This window comes from Pelophylax lessonae, assembly GCF_965119305.1.
Source record: "Pelophylax lessonae genome assembly, chromosome: 12".
In the NCBI taxonomy this organism is placed as follows: domain Eukaryota; kingdom Metazoa; phylum Chordata; class Amphibia; order Anura; family Ranidae; genus Pelophylax; species Pelophylax lessonae.
The window spans coordinates 91,677,357-91,697,157 of record NC_138779.1 but is presented as its reverse complement, the minus strand read 5'-3'; the positions used below and the strand labels follow the sequence as shown (position 1 = coordinate 91,697,157).

At 44.1% G+C, this 19,801-nt stretch overlaps 1 protein-coding gene across 1 annotated transcript in view; it reads right to left on the bottom strand.

Annotated features, from left to right (window-relative positions):
• Positions 1–19,801, bottom strand: part of ANKRD65 (ankyrin repeat domain 65) — a 48,101-nt gene that overhangs the window by 8,206 nt on the left and 20,094 nt on the right. The window contains exon 3 of the mRNA XM_082273238.1: positions 2,337–2,886. Coding sequence (XP_082129364.1) covers positions 2,337–2,886 — 550 coding nt within the window. The remainder of the gene's footprint in view (positions 1–2,336; positions 2,887–19,801) is intronic.

Genomic DNA, 19,801 nt, shown 5'->3' with positions numbered 1-19,801 from the left:
CGTGTCAGCTGGGTGAAGCAGCGTGACATCATCACACCAGTCATTCACAAGGTGCCACCTTGGATTCTTTGTATCAGTGTTTACTTACTGCTGTAATAGTTTTTGTATAAATATTTGTTTCCCCGAAAATAAGATCGGGTCTTAATCATATTAATTTTGGCTATGAAAAATATATTGTGGCTTATTTTCAGGGGATGGTCTATGTGACCTCTGTCTTCTCTCCCTCTCTCCCTCCCTGTCATCTCAGGAGTAAGCATCTCTGTTATCCCCAAAATATACCCTAGTTAAAGTCTTTCAAAAACATTTAATCTGCTCTGTAAATGGACTATATAATGTCCAGTGTGTGTCTTTATTTAGCATTGTAGAAAAAAACTTTATTTACAGTGCCATTGGGCGCTCACATGACCCGATTGAGCTCTTCTTCCCCACTCTGAGCACCGCTAATGTCAGCCTTGCTCCGAGCATTGCAGAGGGAGACGTCAGGCGGGAGGAAAGGAGGAGAGCTCCGGTGGGTCACATGAGTGCCCAGCGGCACTGTAAATAAGATATTTTCTACAATAATGTTACATAAAGACACACACTGGACACTATATAGTCCTTTTACAGCGTGGATTACATGATTTTACAAGGACTTTAACCACTTCTGGACCGGAAGGATTTGCCCCCTTAATGACCAGGCCATCTTTTGCGATTCGACACTGCGTTAATTTAATGGAAAATTTATATCCTTTTTTTCCTACAAACAGAGCTTTCTTTTGGTGGTATTTGATTACCTCTGCGATTTTTATTTTTTGCACTATAAACAAAAAAGAGTGACAATTCTGAAAAAAAAAAAAAAAAACAATATTTTTTACATTCTGCTATATAACATTCCCCCCCAAAAAATTAAAAATCTAAATTTTTTACTATTTTAGGCCAATTTGTTTTCTGCTACATATTTTTGGTTAAAAAAATCGCAATAAGCGTATTTTGATTGGTTTGCGCAAAAGTTATTGCGTCTACTAACTCGGGGAAGGATTTATGTCATTTTTATTGTTTTTTTTTTTTTCAATAGTAATGGCGGCGATCTGCGATTTTTAGCAGGACTGCAACATTGCGGTGGACAGATTGGACCCCTAACTGACATTTTTTACACTTTTGGGGGGATCAGTGACATTACTACAGTAATCAGTGCTAAAAATATGCACTGTTACTGTAATAATGACACTGGCAAGGAAGGGGTTAACACAGTGGGTGATCAAGGGGTTAAACGTAAGCCTAGGGGGGTGTATGGGGGTTGGGCTTTTGAAATGATCACAGAGACCTGTGATCCTATATAGAAGGATCACAGGTGCTCTGTGATCATTCCAGAGAGAAGAATGGTCAGCTGTGTTTACAACAGCTGACCGTCCTTCTCTCTTAGCAGGGAGCGATTGTGGGTGGCCGGTGGCAATCTGAGCCGCCGGGCCCGTGCATCTGAGTCCCCGCTGCCAAGTGGGGGCGGGAGCGCGCCACCGGCGGGCGGCCATTAACAGGTTAACCAGGGCTTATTCTTGGGGTAGGGCTTATATTGCAGCCATCCTAGAAAACAGAGATAGGTCTTATTTTCAGGGTAGGTCCTACTTTCGGGGAAACACGTTATATATACTATAGTACAGTGTTTCTCAACACTGGTCCTCAGGGCACACTAACAGGCCAGGTTTGCAAGAAACCTGAAATACATCACAAGTGATATAATTTGCTGCTCAGTGATTGCAGTATTCTAGTCTGCAACTCCCCATGGTAATACTTAAAACCTGGCCTGTTAGTGTGCCCTGAGGACCGGAGTTGAGAAACACTGCTGTAGTGTATATAAATTTTTTTGTTGCTTTTTTGTTTATTGCCCAGACATACTGTAGATTTTGAGAGTAACCCAGCTATAGGCAAATTCAGCATAAAATGTTAGTCATTGAGCGTTTCATTTGATTATATTCCATCGTCACTAGAACTGAAGAGAAGCCTTTCCAAAAGGGAGAGAGACAGCAATAAAGCTGACTACATTTCTATTTCCCTTTCCCTATTCAAAAAGACAAATAAATGAAGAGACTAAACTGTATTTCACATGCCTCTCTAACCTTCTGTGTTGTCTAACAACGTGCCAGTATATGTTTCTGCACGTGCTTTTATTCTCCTTTGTCCAGATCAAAGGCATCTTTACAAGAGGCCAGTGTCTGCCACGACTAATTACCTGTCTTTCTTTCCTTGTGTACTGTAATTAAGTACATCTTGTTCTTTGTGTGGGGGAATTCAGTCGTCCTAGTTACAGAAATGAGAGTTCCTTGCCATAATCTGTCTAGCTCTATTGCTTATTTACTCACCTCCAAGTTACCATTATTGGCTGCCACAGCCAGCGCAGTCCGGCCTAGCTGGTCTTGAATATTCACATCAATTCCCTTTTCCAGCAGGTAGTCCAAAGCTTCTAGTTTTCCCGTCTCTGCAGCAATATGTAGTGGGGTCAGATTCCCAGCAGCTTCCAGTGCTAGAGGGACCCCATAGTCACTGAGCAGCTCCATGATATGGACATGATTACTCACTGTGGCCCAATGCAAAGGACTCCATTGGTTGTTATCACCTATACACGGGTCCAGGTTTTGTTTTAGCAATAGCTGGGTGATGAGTGTGTGTCCATTGGCAGCAGATAAGTGCAGAGCTGTGAGGCCTCCCTTTGTAAGGGCTGTGGCATGGGCCCCACGCAAAAGAAGTACTTCAGTCAGGTTGGTGTGGCCACTCCATGCGGCATGGTGGAGAGGGGTGCAGCCTGAGGCATCTTGGATATGCAGGGAAGCTCCCCGTTGGATCAAAAGTTTTGCTGTGGCCAAGTGACCGTTTGAAGCTGCACAGTGTAGAGGGGTCCAGCCGAGATCATCCCTTAAGGAGAAATAGATATGAATAAAATATTTTAAAACGTATAATAAAAAGATTGTTGCATTGTTATTATGCATTCATATGCAGAAAGTATGAGCTGCGATAGGTGGACAATAGCAATAGCAAAATTGGGACGTCTGGTGACCCTACTTTAGAGTTGTTCCAGGACATAGTGATTAAAGTGGACCTTCATCCTGTTCACCTACCTTGCATACTCTAACATCTTCCCTGTGCCTTTTACTCAAGCACAAAATTATTTTTTACTTGGTAAATGCATTTTTTTTTAAAAATGATGGAGCCCTGCATTTGCATTTTTCTTGCCTAGGTAAGAATGACATCCCCCAGTTCCAGTCCTGGGATTCTTACATTGTGTATCCAGGAGGCTTCTGAGTATTCTACAGGGTGTATGCCATGGTATGTCATCAGGGAGCTGGCTGCAAGAACTCAGGAAAGACAGTTGGCTCCAGATGTAAAAAAAAAAGATGGTCGCACAGGACGTAGCATGCGACAGCAGTACTAATATCAGCATAATGCTGGATTCGCTAGGCAGGTAAGTTTGTTTATTGTGGGCAAAATGGAAAAGGTAAGAGCAGATTTAAAAAAAAATACATAGGGGATGAATTTACTCTTTACAGTAGCATATATATATATATATATATATATATATATATATATACACTGCTCAAAAAAAATTAAAGGAACACTTTGAAAACACATCACATCTCAATGGGAAAAAATATCATGCTGGATATCTATACTGATATGGACTGGGTAATGTGTTAGGAACGAAAGGATGCCATATAGTTTGATGGAAATGAAAATGATCAATCTACAGAGAGATGAATTCAAAGACACCCTGAGAATCAAAGTGAAAAAATGATGCAACAGGCTAGTCTATTTTTCTGAAATTTCATTGCAGCAACTCAAAATGGTACTCAGTAGTGTGTATAGCCCAACATGCTTGAATGCATGCCTGATAATGTCGGGCATGCTCCTAATTAGGGATGATCGAACTTTTGAAAAGTTCGGTTCGACCAGAACACCCGAACTTCACGAAAGTTCGGTTCGGATTTCAGAACCCCATTGAAATCAATGGGACCCGAACTTCTGTAATCAAAAAACACAATTTTTAAGCCCTAAAACCCAATAAATGCCCCTAAAAAGTGCCTAGGGTTCTGGGTCATGCCCCAGGGACTATTAATCACACAAAAAAAAGTTCTTAAAAATTGTCGTTTTTTAAGATAGCCAATTATTGAAAAAATAAAAAAAAAAAAAAAAAAAAGAGATTTCTTTGGATTTAGTGTCTGGGGGGTCTAAAAGGTGTACTTGTGAAGTTTCAGCTCTGTAGCATGTCCAGAACCAGAATTACAGCATACCAAACCTTCAAAAATGACTTTTTTGCTTAACCGCACCTTTCTTTTGCTCCTAATCAACGGCTCAGCCAATGTGTATGATGGGGACATAATGCAGTGCACTGGGAACAAGATTAGAGTTTTTTTTGGAAAAAGGTGCTGTCTCTTTAAATGTGCATATAATTAACGGGTGTATTTCCACAATGGGGCTTTTATTACCAAATGTTTCAAGAAGTCCAAAGATGTATGTAATTGCACTTTATTTCATGTAAAATGGTGTTTGGTGCACTTTAACTTGAAATCTCACAAGAAACAGACATATATGCACGGATACATTGAGGGTTAGGGGTAGGGGCCACAATGTAGTGCAGAGTGAACAAGATTAGAGATGTTTTGGATGAATACTGTTGTCTCTTGACTTTGAATAGAAGTAAAGGATGCTTAAAAATTGGGCATTTGGTGGTGCGGACGATGCCTTGACACCATATCCCTATGAAAGTGCTGGTAATGAAAGCAATAATTGCCTTTGTAAGGAAAAAAATTACAATGATATGCATCTGTGTGACAGGTGCGCAAAAATTGTTGTTTGGGTGTTGGCGGAGCCATACCACTGTAAGCCCAAAGAGCTGGTGTTGAAGAAGGCGTAAAAATTATGAAGGTGTGCACCTGTGGAACAGGTGCGCAAACATGGTAGTTTTGGTGTTGGCGGAGCCTCCCCACCATAACCCCAAAGAGCTGGCTTTGAAGGAGGCCCAAAAATTGTAAAGGTGTGCACCTGTGGAACAGGTTCGCAAACATGGTAGTTTTTGTTTAGCATAGCCTCCCCACCTTAACCCCAAAGAGCTGGTGTTGAAGGAGGCCCAAAAATTGTAAAGGTGTGCACCTGTGGAACAGGTGCGCAAACATTGTAGTTTTTGTTTTAGCATAGCCTCCCCACCTTAACCCCAAAGAGCTGGCGTTGAAGGAGGCCCAAAAATTGTAAAGGTGTGCACCTGTGGAACAGGTGCGCAAACATTGTAGTTTTTGTTTTAGCATAGCCTCCCCACCTTAACCCCAAAGAGCTGGTGTTGAAGGAGGCCCAAAAATTGTAAAGGTGTGCACCTGTGGAACAGGTGCGCAAACATTGTCGTTTTTGTTTTAGCATAGCCTCCCCACCTTAACCCCAAAGAGCTGGTGTTGAAGAAGGCCCAAAAATTGTAAAGGTGTGCACCTGTGGAACAGGTGCGCAAACATTGTCGTTTTTGTTTTAGTATAGCCTCCCCACCTTAACCCCAAAGAGCTGGTGTTGAAGGAGGCCCAAAAATTGTAAAGGTGTGCACCTGTGGAACAGGTGCGCAAACATTGTCGTTTTTGTTTTAGCATAGCCTCCCCACCTTAACCCCAAAGAGCTGGTGTTGAAGGAGGCCCAAAAATTGTAAAGGTGTGCACCTGTGGAACAGGTGCGCAAACATTGTCGTTTTTGTTTTAGTATAGCCTCCCCACCTTAACCCCAAAGAGCTGGTGTTGAAGGAGGCCCAAAAATTGTAAAGGTGTGCACCTGTGGAACAGGTGCGCAAACATTGTCGTTTTTGTTTTAGCATAGCCTCCCCACCTTAACCCCAAAGAGCTGGTGTTGAAGGAGGCCCAAAAATTGTAAAGGTGTGCACCTGTGGAACAGGTGCGCAAACATTGTCGTTTTTGTTTTAGCATAGCCTCCCCACCTTAACCCCAAAGAGCTGGTGTTGAAGGAGGCCCAAAAATTGTAAAGGTGTGCACCTGTGGAACAGGTGCGCAAACATTGTCGTTTTTGTTTTAGCATAGCCTCCCCACCTTAACCCCAAAGAGCTGGTGTTGAAGGAGGCCCAAAAATTGTAAAGGTGTGCACCTGTGGAACAGGTGCGCAAACATTGTCGTTTTTGTTTTAGCATAGCCTCCTTACCTTAACCCCAAAGAGCTGGTGTTGAAGGAGGCCCAAAAATTGTAAAGGTGTGCACCTGTGGAACAGGTGCGCAAACATTGTCGTTTTTGTTTTAGCATAGCCTCCCCACCTTAACCCCAAAGAGCTGGTGTTGAAGGAGGCCCAAAAATTGTAAAGGTGTGCACCTGTGGAACAGGTGCGCAAACATTGTCGTTTTTGTCATAACCAAAATGAGGTTCTGTGAACGTAAAGAGAATGAGAGGAGGGTTTGAGGGTGGCACCATGGTCCAGGCTTAAACTGAGGCTCAACTGCCACATCACAACGATAGCCTAGTCTACAAGGTCTGCATCAGGTGCATCAAAGCTTGATATCCACGACTGATTCATCTTAATGAATGTCAAACGGTCGACTGAGTCGGTGGAGAGTCTAGTTCGATGGTCTGTGACGAATCCTCCTGCTGCGCTGAATGCCCGTTCCGATAGGACACTGGAAGCAGGGCAGGCCAACAACTCCATGGCATACTGGGCCAGTTCTGGCCAGTGGTCTAATCTTAAGACCCAGTATGCCAGTGGATCGGATTCGTCACATGAAAAGCCCTCTGTGTCACTTTGTGCCCTCACGTAATCGTCCACCATGTGATGCAGACGGTGTCGATGCGATGTGGCAGCTGAGAGGCCTGGGCGGTGAGGACTAAAAAAAGACCGAAAGGCATCCGTCAACCGCACGCCTTCTCCAACGCTCCTCTCGTGACCACCAGTAGAATCCATGGTAGGTTGTCCCCGCCCCTGCACCCTACGGGAGTCGGGGAACATGTTCACCAGATTCCTCTTGAGACTGTCCTCAAGGGATTTGATCCTGTGGACTCTATGGGTGGATGGGAAAAGCTCCGAGACTTTACACTTGTACCGGGGGTCAAGTAGGGTGGCCAACCAATAGTGGTTAGTCTCTTTAATGGCCTTGATTCTGGGGTCCTTTCGCAGGCTCTGGAGCATGATGTTTCCCATGCGTCGCAAATTAGCGAAGGCCTGAGAAGCTGACTCCTCGGGGTCACTCATAACGACATTATCTTCAACGGGCTCCTCCTCCTCCCAGCCACGTACTACTCCAAAGTGTCCCGAGGGAGTCAAACTAGGCCTTGCAGATTGCCGCATGTCTTCCTCCTCCTCCTCCTCAAACCCTGCAAAAGTTCCCGCAGAATCGTCCTCCTCCTCCTCTTCCACCCCTGGATCCTGCTCGGGCCTCTGGGAGCTAGGCATAATGGGGTCAGGATTCTCAGGATAAAGGGGGCCTTGAGAGGCAAGGAAGTCCTCCTCTTCCTCCTGCTGCTCTGCCTCCAGTGCCCTGTCCATAATGCCACGCAGAGTGTGCTCCAACAAAAACAGTACCGGTAGGGTGTCACTGATGCATGCGCTGTCCCGGCTGACCATCCTTGTGGCCTCCTCAAATGGCGAGAGGACAGCGCATGCATCCTTAATCAAAAGCCACTGCCGTGGTGAAAAGAAGCCCAGGCGCGCAGAGCCAGTGCTGGTGCCGTACTCGCATAGGTATTCATTGAGGGCCCTCTGCTGCGTGTACAGGCGCTGCAGCATAGCCAAGGTGGAGTTCCAGCGGGTGGGCATGTCACAGATGAGGCGGTGTACCGGCAGGTGAAACTCGCGCTGCACTTCGGCCAAACGTGCAGTGGCACTGTACGACCGCCTGAATGACTGCACACCCTTCTTGCCATCCTTAGCACATCCTGCATTCCCGGGTACGAGTTCAAAAACCGCTGTACCACGAGATTCAGGACATGCGCCAGGCATGGCACATGGGTTAACTTTCCCTGACGAAGGGCGGCCAGGAGGTTTGACCCATTATCAGTAACCACCATCCCTGGCTGCAGCTGGTGTGGTGTCAACCACCTCTGGGCCTGTGCCTGCAGAGCCCCAAGAATCTGAGGGGCAGTGTGCTGCCTGTCCCCTAGACACACAAGCTGCAGCACTGCGTGACACCTTTTGGCCTGAGACATAGAATAGCCCTTTGAACGTTTACGTGGTATCTCATCATATTCAAAGGACCATTCTGCAGAGGAGGGCATGGAGGAGGTAGAGGAGGAGGAGCAGGAGGGGGTAGAAGTGATCGATCTACCCGGATCAGCGACACCACCAGCTGTTTGCAGACGTGGGGGCAACACTGGCTGCAGCACCGAGCCCTGGCTACAATCCCTTCCACTGGCAAGCAGTGTCACCCAGTGAGCAGTGACAGAAATGTACCGTCCCTGCCCATGTTTGCTTGACCAAGTGTCAGCCGTCAAGTGTATCTTACGGCTGACTGACTTGGCCAGGGATGACACTACATTGCCTTCCACATGTTGGTATAGGGATGGCAGGGCCTTACGGGAAAAGTAATGCCGACTTGGCACCTGCCACTGTGGAACTGCACATTTTGCGAAGTCACGGAAGGGAGCAGACTCTACCAGGTTAAATGGTAATAGTTGCAGAGCCAGTAGTTTAGCCAAACTACTGTTTAGACGCTGGGCATGTGGGTGGCGGGGAGTATACATTTTTTTTCGTTCCAGCATGTGTGGAATCGAAATTTGGCGTCTAGATGATACAGCTGGTGGTGTGCTGGAGGTAGATGCGACACTGCCTGCTATATCATCATCCCTGCCAGTGGAGGCTGCCAACAGGTGACGAGTGACTATAGCAGGGCCAGGAACAGACTGATGTGCAGGTGGAGCAGGTGGAGCAGATGGAGCATGAGGAGGAGCGCGAGGAGAACTAGGAGGCCGACTGACCAATCTTTGGCCCTTTTGTGGGTTCTTTAAATGCTCCTGCCAACGGGCCGAGTGGTGGGTTGTCAAATGCCTGTTTAGGCAGCTTGTACCCAGGTGGTTGACATTTTTGCCACGTTTTATACCCTTCTTACAAATCTTGCAGATCGCAACTGTTTTATCTGCATGGGATGTCTCAAAAAAGGCCCAGCAAGATGAGGTGTGTATAGTGGCCCGGGAGACAACAGGTGCGGCCTTAGATGGAGTAGGCCGTCTGCTCTCCCCTCTTGCTTGCTCTGCCTCCTCCTCAACCTCAGACCCAACATCTGACTCCATCAAAGACTGAGCATCAGGCCTGGCCTGGGAGACAACAGGTGCGGCCTTAGATGGAGCGGGCCGTCTGCTCTCCCCTCTTGTTTGCTCTGCCTCCTCCTCAACCTCAGACCCAACATCTGATTCTATCAAAGACTGAGCATCAGGCCTGGCCTGGGAGACAACAGGTGCGGCCTTAGATGGAGCGGGCCGTCTGCTCTCCCCTCTTGTTTGCTCTGCCTCCTCCTCAAACTCAGACCCAACATCAGACTCCATAAAGGACTGAGCATCAGGCTGGAGTAGATGGCCGACACTGTGGTCAAACAGCTCAGCTGACTCCTCTGCCATGTCTGAAATTGGGTCTAAGGGAGGACATGAGGTGGACATGGACTCATCTGTATTTGTTCTGACAACTGCAGAAGACTGACCACTTTTCTCTGCCTGGGTCACTGTAGTTGCAGATGATGCCGATGATGAGGGTTTGTTCATATAGTCCACCACCTCCTGTACATACTGTGGACGTATAGCTTGGCCACTGCCGGAGAACAATCCAAATGGTGGCCTGGCTGAGGACTGACCACCACGTCCACCCCTGCCTCTAGACACCCTAGAAGCTGTGCCCCTTTCCGCAGCAGGGCCACGTATGCCTTTTCTTGGTCTACCAGGCATATTTCTCAATGATGCGTTGGCAACTGTGTGCGGTGAAAAACGCACACTGCTATGCGACCCACAGTTGTCGCTGGATACAGCACAGCAGTTGCGTGTCACGCACAGTTGCAAAGGCTTTTGTACAGTGCACCTAACGCTTTGAACAACAGGCGTTAAGTTGTCACTGATGCGTTGGCAACTGTGTGCGGTGAAAAACGCACACTGCTATGCGACCCACAGTTGTCGCTGGATACAGCACAGCAGATGCGTGTCACGCACAGTAGCAAAGCCTTTTGCACAGTGGACCTAACGCTTTGAACAACAGGCGTTAGGTTGTCACTGATGCGTTGGCAACTGTGTGCGGTGAAAAACGCACACTGCTATGCGACCCACAGTTGTCGCTGGATACAGCACAGCAGTTGCGTGTCACGCACAGTTGCAAAGGCTTTTGTACAGTGCACCTAACGCTTTGAACAACAGGCGTTAAGTTGTCACTGTATTTTGCTGCCTAGCAAGCACGTATACCTGCTGTGATAGAGCAGCACTGTGCCACGTGCTCACTAAACAGAACCCTCACACTTTCCCTACAGAAACTAAATTTTCAAATCTAACTAATGTAGTACAAAGTTCCCTAACTACACTAGATATCCCTTTCCACTAAATAGAAAGCTCCATACAGCAGAAGACTGACACTGTCCCTTAAGTTTTTTTTTTTTTTTTTTTTTTAACTCTAAGAACCAGCACAATCGCTGTATCTAACTACACTGGCTGTAAGCTAAATACAATTCTGCTATATGGAGCTTTAGAACCACTCGATATGTAGGAAATGTAGTGTAGCAAGCAGGAGTCAGACAGAACTGCTTCAACTCTCTTCAACAGGCTCTGGATAACTGTGCTAGGGGTTAGGCGGGGCCATCTTATATAGTGTGGGGCGTATTCACTCCTGATTGGCCTCTGGTCCCCGTAGTCACTCCAATCACGTTCCTAGGAGACTCCTGCCCCCTCATTGGCTTTTGCAGACGTTTCTGGGCCAATCACGGGCTTTTAAAGCCCAGTTCCTGTCCCAGTGCATTTTGGGCGGTTCTGGTGGCCGAATACCGAACTTTTGCCGCAAAAAGTTCGGTATTCGGCCGAATATCGAACATCCAATGTTCGGGTCGAACCGATGGTCGACCCGAACCGTTCGATCATCCCTACTCCTAATGAGACGACAGATAGTGTCCTGGGGTATTACCTCCCAGATCTGGACCAGGGCATCACTGAGCTCCTGAACAGACTGAAGTGTAACCTGGCGGCGTCGGATGGACGGAAACATAATGTCCCAGAGTTGTTCTATTGGATTTAGGTCAGGCCAGCATGTCTTTAGGACACACTCAGCAAGGGTATGCAGATACTGTGTATTGACTGTATGAAAACTCCATCTTCATTTCCCTATTGCATTAACTCTCCAGGATCCCAGCAATTTATAATATAATATAATATATTTTTAATATGATTTAATATAATATAATATTATTTTAAATGATATTGCTTTTATGGAAGATCCCCTTTTGTTCCTTTACATCACATCAATCTGCCATGAAAAAAGGTGGAAATACTTTAGAGTGGACGAAAGATCCATTTCTGTTCCCTAATATTTATGTGATGTTCCCACTAATGAGTGGCTGTTTCCTAGCTTGAAACAGATTCAGGTTAGTTTAAAGGAACTTCTGTAGCTCATTTGAAGAGATATTGTCTCTGGGTACACTCCCCTATACCTGTAAAAACTCTGGGCAAGGTAGTGGAAGAAGCAGTGAGGGGATGCTGGTGAGCTAAAGATCAGTGGGTTGGGGAGCCCATTACATGGACACTTTCGCCTAATGCCCTATGATTAAGCCCCGAAATGGGTGAAACGTGCGAGAGTGTGGCCTCAGGTTGGAGGTTATTCAATGTGTGTGGTACACTCTATCTGCATGCTCATTAAAACTAACTGAACTTTTTGCATGTTATTGGCGCTCAGCCCAATTCTTCTAGCTTACATGTTGCTTGGAGCAGGAGGGGGCTCCTGGGTTTCGGCACCAAACCACACCACAGGGCTGAGGAGTTTCTTTGGAGTGCTTTGGTGTGGTGATTCGCACACAGATCGTCTAACTGTAAGTTATTCTGTGTGTTGGGATTAGGAAATAAGATCATGTTTATGGCAGCTGACCTCCCAGCCTCAGAAACTAAAGCTGGTCACCCATTGAGGGAATTTCAGGTGGTTCCTAAAGCGCTGGCTGCATTTTGACCCGTGGACGACCTTGTTTGCACTACTCTGCCATTTGAAAGATAGAAAGTAGAGGAGCAGAAAATTGTTTCCTGATTAGGTGCAGGCACTTTTTGGCTGTTTCTACAGTCGATGCCAGCTGTCAGGATACTCAGAGATGTATAGTAACTAAGTAGAACTACTTCACTACTGTACTTAAGTACCGAAAGGCGGTATCTGTACTTTCCTAGAGTAGAATTTTTTTCTCCTACTTCCACTTTTACTTCACTACATTTTTTCAATGATTTCAATACTTCTACTCCAATATTTTTTTTTTGTGCTGCATAGTTACTCGTTACAATTATAAAAATTACCACTGCCAGAACAGTAGATGGCAGGTTTCATGAAGCTCAAAACATGTGTATTATCAGCGCATACGAAAATAAATGCTACTGTATGTATAAATAAAAGCTGCATTTGAAATAATAAAAAACAATATGATGTTCAAACTTTTGACTTCTTTCTTTAATAATTACATAACACAGTACTTTTACTTTCAGTACTTGAGTAGCAATTTTTTTTAAAAAAACTACTTGTACTTTTACTTTCAGTACTTGAGTAGCAAAATTAAAAAAAAAAAAACTACTTGCAATACTTAAGTACAAAAAATGTTGAATACTTTAGTACTTCTACTCAAGTCACTTTTTGATTGAGCACTTCCACTTCTACTCAAGTCACTTTTTGATCGAGCACTTGCACTTTTACTCAAGTATGGGTTTCGAGTACTTTATACAACTCTGGATACAATAGATATAGTGGGAGATGCGTCCGCTCATGCTGTTTAGTGTAGATAGAGAAATTTATAATTGCATGGCTTAAGATATAATATTATTAAGTCATTACAAATTTAATTTAAGGCTTGCATATTGTAGACATGCATTGAGCTCTGTAATCTCTAAATTGTTTCATTAGCGAGTTTGGGGTTACTTCAGTAAAGAATACCAAATGCAGCATTTTCACTATTATGCATAAGTAGCCTTTTTAAAATAAAGCCATTTATGCTGGGGAAAAAATAGAACTTAATGGGGAAAAATAAAGATTAATGATAAACAGAAGCTGTCAATAGTTAATTATTTCCTAATTATGCTTTTTTTTTTTTTATGTAAGCTGAACATTTTGATGAGAAACATACCGTGAGTTACCATAAAATAATGAACACAACTTCAAAAATATCTAAATATATGTTTAATCTGTAGCTTCAATTAAAATAATACAGGGTGATCTTGCCATGAAGGTCTTTGTTCAGGCTTTTCAGGGTGACAGCTGTCTGTCCCTGTCTCCCAATGGTGCTTCTACAGTATGTTGTCACCCTGTCACTTGGGCCTTTGATAGAAAATACAAGTGGCCATTTCAACAAACATTATGCTGGTATGGTCCACTGTTGTCACCATGAGTGGAGTCCATGCAGCCATCACTAGAGTACACGCATCTAAGTGGCTTCAAAGAGGCAGCAATTAGATGCAACAAAGAATAAAAAAAAGAACAGGCAAGTCGTTTATTTAAAAGACATTTTTATGATACATAGTGCTTAGACAAACCTTTCGGTTAGGATTTACATTTACTTTAAATAAGTCATACATCTTAATGCAATGGCTGTCAAAACAAAGAATCCCTATGTGCTCATATTAATCACTTTCCAAACATTGGCAAATAATTGTTTTGCTAACATGTGACAGGGTACAAAGAATGACATAAAAGGCTTTATGTTTTATGGCATCCAAACCATTGGATTGTTCTACACCAACAAATATTTAGTATCTCCTTTCTGTTGACCAGCCAGGGACTTGCAGCCAAGAAACTTCAGTAAATAAACTGCGACATGTGCAAAGTCTTATAGTGTTCAATACACATCAAGGCTAGTAAAGGCTTAACTTTATAAATAAGTGGTACATTAAAAAAAAAACCTCAATGCCTTTAGCAGATTTTATATGTGTAGTGGAATCGTACTAAATAGGTTTGAAAAAAATAACAGAATAGCTGTTGTATGTAGTCAATAACTATCTTGTCCAAAAGCTGACAGGCTGCACTCCGGGTATGTCATCACAGTAAAAATTTATTGTAAGAATTTGCTAGCTGTCATATCATCCGCTGTAAATTCCACTTGTTTCACCCAAGAAAGAGTACACTTCAGAGCAGTGTTTTCTTGGATTGTCTACCATTAGTTATCTTGCTTTCACTAAAAACAATATATATGTATATAAATATATATATATATATATATATATATATATATATATATATATATATATATATATACTGTGGGAGATTGGCTCGGTGGTAGGCGTGGATGACCCCATTGGGGGGTGCGTTTACACAGGGAGATAGCCGAGAAGTGGTTGCAAACAACAGTTTGGTTTATTCTTGCAGTTTACTTCACACAAGTGCAAGCTCCAAAAACAGCATAATTCAAAATAAACATAAATAAAATAAATCCTTGCCACTGTGGGCGGCTACCTTCTCACATACAGGAACCTACCTACGGAGTCTGTCTCCAACCTACTGTTGGGCAAACTTTGCTGATCCTACAGCAGACACTCAATAGTCCATGTATTTTCTTCACACAACAAATGTCCATTGAACATGTCCCTTTTCCTCTTCACATTGAACACATTCCTTTGCTTGTCTCTTCACATCGCAAACAGTTCATTTATTTCTTCCACATAGAAATAGTTCAAGACCTCACCTTGAGAAGTCTTCACACTTTATTAATTTCCCCTTCACACAGGAAATGTCCATTGGTTTCTTTTCACATAGAAACGATCCTTGAGTAGTCTCCACACTTGTTACCCTCCTCAGCGCACATCGCTTCAGGGGGTGTTCCCAATGCTCACACAGCTTTCAGGGGGCACACATCTGACTGTCCTCCTCTACCCATGCCCACACAGCATCAGGAGGCAGAAATCCTTAGACTTCCTTTGGACAAATTATAGAGGCCTTCATTTCCTCATTCTGAACAGCTGAATGGTTTTCAACTTCCTGCTGGCTATCTCTGCAGCCAACACCCTATAGTAATTGGTGAACTTTCTAAACCAGGTGGAAATGTATCTCCTGTCTGTGACTACATCCACAGATTTACCTGACTTCCTGTCACATACCCCCCCCTCTTGTTTCAACCCTCGGGTTGGGACACAGATTTCCAGGCACGCATGTGTCAGGCACTGCTCTTGACTCTCACTGATAAGCCTCCTAGTATCCTCAAGCTTCCGGATGAAACTGTTACTGTCATCTTCATTGACAGATTTCTCATAAATGTCACACAGTTTGTCTCTCATCTCATATACACATTCCTCAACTGCATTTTTGGCATCATTTCGCTCCTTCTCAAGTTTGTCTTGCATACAAGTTTGTCCTATCAGCCATGGAGGACCGTGATCCATAGGCAACTCAATTTTGCTAGTCTTAAAGTCTTCAACATTCTTAAGACGCTTCTCTATGCAATCAACAAATGATTTCCACAACACTTTGAGAACCTCTGCTTCACTTAGCTTTGTTCCAAGAAATGTCTGTACTTTATCAACTTTCCTTCCACCATCATATGGGTCAAAGGCAGTAGCTTCATTAATTAGCCGTAGACAGTTGAACCCAGCGATCTGGGTGGTATCCATTACAGACCTCCTCTCTGCATCAGTGAAGAAGCATGGAACTGCAACACAGTCTATTACAGGTTTCTTCAATGCACCTTCTGCCATTGCACCACTTTTCCCCTGCAGCTCCCCCAGCATTTCCTTGCCTCGGTTGAATTGCATCTCTGCTGAACTATTTGACCGCACAAGGTCACCTAGTTCCTTTTCTCTATCTGAACTCCACATGGAATGTATCTCAAGATCATGCTCAAACTTCTGCCACCTGTCTTTCACCAGTTCCATTTTGGAAATATTCCCTAAAAGGCACTTGAAATTCATTTGCTTCACGTTTTCACCAACAGCCTTAGTTTTCTCCACTAGGTGGTGTTTGCTTTTTTCTCCCAGCTTTATATCACTTGCTTTAGTTTTCTCCGCTTTTGTTTTCTCCGCTAGGTTTTCAGCCTGAACTGAGAAATCATCACATTTCTTACACAGCTCCTTTGTTTGCTGAAGCTCTAATGATACATTTTCTAATGCTTGAAGTTTTTGAAGGAACTGTTTATTCCAGAGGGGTGATTCAAGCAACATGTCATCAAATTTCTGATGCTCACTCAGGACAGACCCCAAAACACTGATCCTTTTATAAACTGCATCAGGCACAATATCCCCTCTTTGGGACAGATCCTCTGTTGCCTGTAATTCCTCTTCAAGTTCCTGCAACTGAATCTTCATCTCTTCTACTTGCTGTTCTAAGGCTCGCTTAGACTTTTCTAGCTCCTGAACGCTTTTCCCAACATCATCATTGGAGCTGACCAAATCTTCCATCTCTGTACACAGCGGTTTGTTAACTCTTTCTAGTTCAACCTTACACTCTAGAGCTTCCTCCAAGGAGCGAGCCAAGAACAGGGCTTTGCTCACTTTATCACGCGCCTCCGTTTCTGCACGGTCGCGTTCTTCTGCATATTTTGCAGACACAGTCTTCTCCTCACCAAGCATCTGATCAAACTTCTTTTTCACATTTTCAACAATTCTAATGAACCAACGCTCTCTTCCATGCGTTTTTTCATATCTGCTATCTGAGCTTGCAATGTTGCGACTTGCTCTGATAGGTTTTTCTTTGCTTCCTCCTCCTCTTTTAATTGTTCTAGGAAGCCATTTTTCTCATCTTCCATTTGTTTGAGTTTTGTGCTCAAACTCAGCCTTTGACACCTCTCTTCCTGTAAGAGTTCCTGCGTGTCTTGCAGCTGCGATTCCAAGATAGAGAAATCTTTGGCAATTTCTCTAGATTTGGTGTCTGCTTGAGAAAGCTGATTTGTGACATTGTCCAACTCAACCTGCAGTCGGTTTGCCTTCTCTGACAGCTTAGCACACAATCGGTCACCTTTGACACCTTGACTTGCGATTTCTGCAGCAGTGCCTCTACTTTTTTTCTCTTGTGTTCAGAATCTCCTTTTCCCTGCATAAGAGCCTTCACCTCATTGGCTAGTTTCTGGGAATGAGACTGTAATTCTGACACACAGGCGTCTTTCTCCTTTAACTGCTGCTGGACACGTTGGGCTTCATCTTTCCAACTTTCACAGTTCGTACGCAATTCATCTACCACATTGCTCAAAGAGGTGAGCTCATACACAGTACTCAGTAATTTAGCCTCTCTCTCACTTTTCTCCTTGTTGCTGAGAGACAATGTCGTTTTCAGAGCGACATTCTGTTCCTGCGCCTCCTGCAGGTCTATTTTTGTAGCTTCCAAAGACTGAAGACTTTTTTCCAGCTGATTACGCAACTCCAACATATCACACATACTTTGCTTCTGCAAAGTCTGAATTTCAATTTTCCTTTTCCATGAGGATGGTATCTTTCTCCATTATAGTCTCTCCACGTTTTTGTAACTCGGAAAAAAGAAGAGCAGTGGATTCTTCCCACTGTAACACCTGAGCCTGCAAGTTTCTATGCTCCATCCTAAGCAACTCCAGGGCGTGTTCCTTTTCTTCCATTTTCCGTTGCAAGGCATCCATCTCAGCCCTGCACACATACTCGGTTTCCTCCAAACCGATGGCTTCCATTGGCTGCTGGCGTCTCTGCTTCCAGCCTGCCATGCTCTCTTGGTGAGCCTTTTGTTGAGCTACAACGCTCCGCTGAAAATCCGATATTTTGGGTTCCCTTTCCATCCGAGATCACTGTGTCTCCATAACTGTTCCATTTGCACCAGTGTTGCTAGGGACAACAACCTTTCTTTTTAGCAGACTCTGTTCAGGCATGGATGGGGCTCGTTCAGGCGGTAACATCCCCTCCATCCATAGAATCCGGTCTCTCATTTCAGCTATGTTTGCATCTTTCAGGCGTTTTGATCGCCCCATCTTCAATAATTCCACAATAAATTTTTCACAGTCCAGCAAAAAATTTTGAGACCACTGTCTCTTTAAAACTTGTAGTTTTTCTCTCTCTTGCAGGATCTCCTTTCCTGCAGACACAGTTTGTGCAGTCTCATGCACCAGACACAGTTCATCAAAAATTTTGAGACCACTGTCTCTTTAAAACACGTTTTTTTCTCTTTAAGGATCTTCTCTCCTGCACACATAGATTGTGCAATCTCATGCACCAGACAAAGTTCACAGAACATATGCACTTCTTTGCAGGGATCTCTGCTTCTGCCCAATGCATACCTCCAACATATGTGGGAGATTGGCTCGGTGGTAGGCGTGGATGACCCCTTTGGGGGGTGTGTTTACACAGGGAGATAGCCGAGAAGTGGTTGCAAACAACAGTTTGGTTTATTCTTGCAGTTTACTTCACACAAGTGCAAGCTCCAAAAAAAGCATAATTCAAAATAAACATAAATAAAATAAATCCTTGCCACTGTGGGTGGCTACCTTCTCACATACAGGAACCTACCTACGGAGTCTGTCTCAAACCTACTGTTGGGCAAACTTTGCTGATCCTACAGCAGACACTCAATAGTCCATGTATTTTCTTCACACAACAAATGTCCATTGAACATGTCCCTTTTCCTCTTCACATTGAACACATTCCTTTGCTTGTCTCTTCACATCGCAAACAGTTCATTTATTTCTTCCACATAGAAATAGTTCAAGACCTCACCTTGAGAAGTCTTCACACTTTATTAATTTTCCCTTCACACAGGAAATGTCCATTGGTTTCTTTTCACATAGAAACGATCCTTGAGTAGTCTCCACACTTGTTACCCTCCTCAGTGCACATCGCTTCAGGAGGTCTTCCCCATGCTCACACAGCTTTCAGGGGGCACACATCTGACTGTCCTCCTCTACCCATGCCCACACAGCGTCAGGAGGCAGCAATCCTTAGACTTTCTTTGGACAAATTATAGAGGCCTTCATTTCCTTATTCTGAACAGCTCAATGGTTTTCAACTTCCTGCTGGCTATCTCTGCAGCCAACACCCTATAGTAATTGGTGAACTTTCTAAACCAGGTGGAAATGTATCTCCTGTCTGTGACTACATCCACAGATTTACCTGACTTCCTGTCACAATACATACAGTATATATATATATATATATATATATAGGGACAAGATGAGGTTCTGTCATCATGGAGAAGACACAGGGTTTGCACATTTGCTGAGTGCAGAACTATGAACCGTTAATTGTGCAGATTTCTTTTTAGATATTTCTGGATGGGCTCTGTAGCTTGGAGACTTCAAAGAGTCTTGGGTGGGACAAAATCTCCAACCCAGTGTCAACCAGCAGGGTGTGGGCCCAGGTGCACACAGCCCTTATAATGTTGGTCTGCTGAGAGTTGCAGGTGTGGAAAGGAGTTCAGCTGGAGTTGGTGCCATTGGAAGATCTCTGTGATGGAAATAGTCTCCATCGAGAGATCTCTGTGTGGAGATAGTCTCCATTGAGAGATCTCTGTGTGGAGATAGTCGCTGTGTGCGTCAGGACGCTCAAAACTGTGTATCCAAGAAGCTCCAAGCTGTAAGCCTGAAAGAGTTGGTGGTCTGAGGGACCAGTATCTGAAGCAGCAGTGTTGATGAAGAGTAGCCAGGTGGGCTAGCCTTTTCATTTGGATTTTGTGTGAAGCTGAAACCCCTGAGTGAGAAATTAATATTTATGGACTTTTGTTTTCCTTTTAA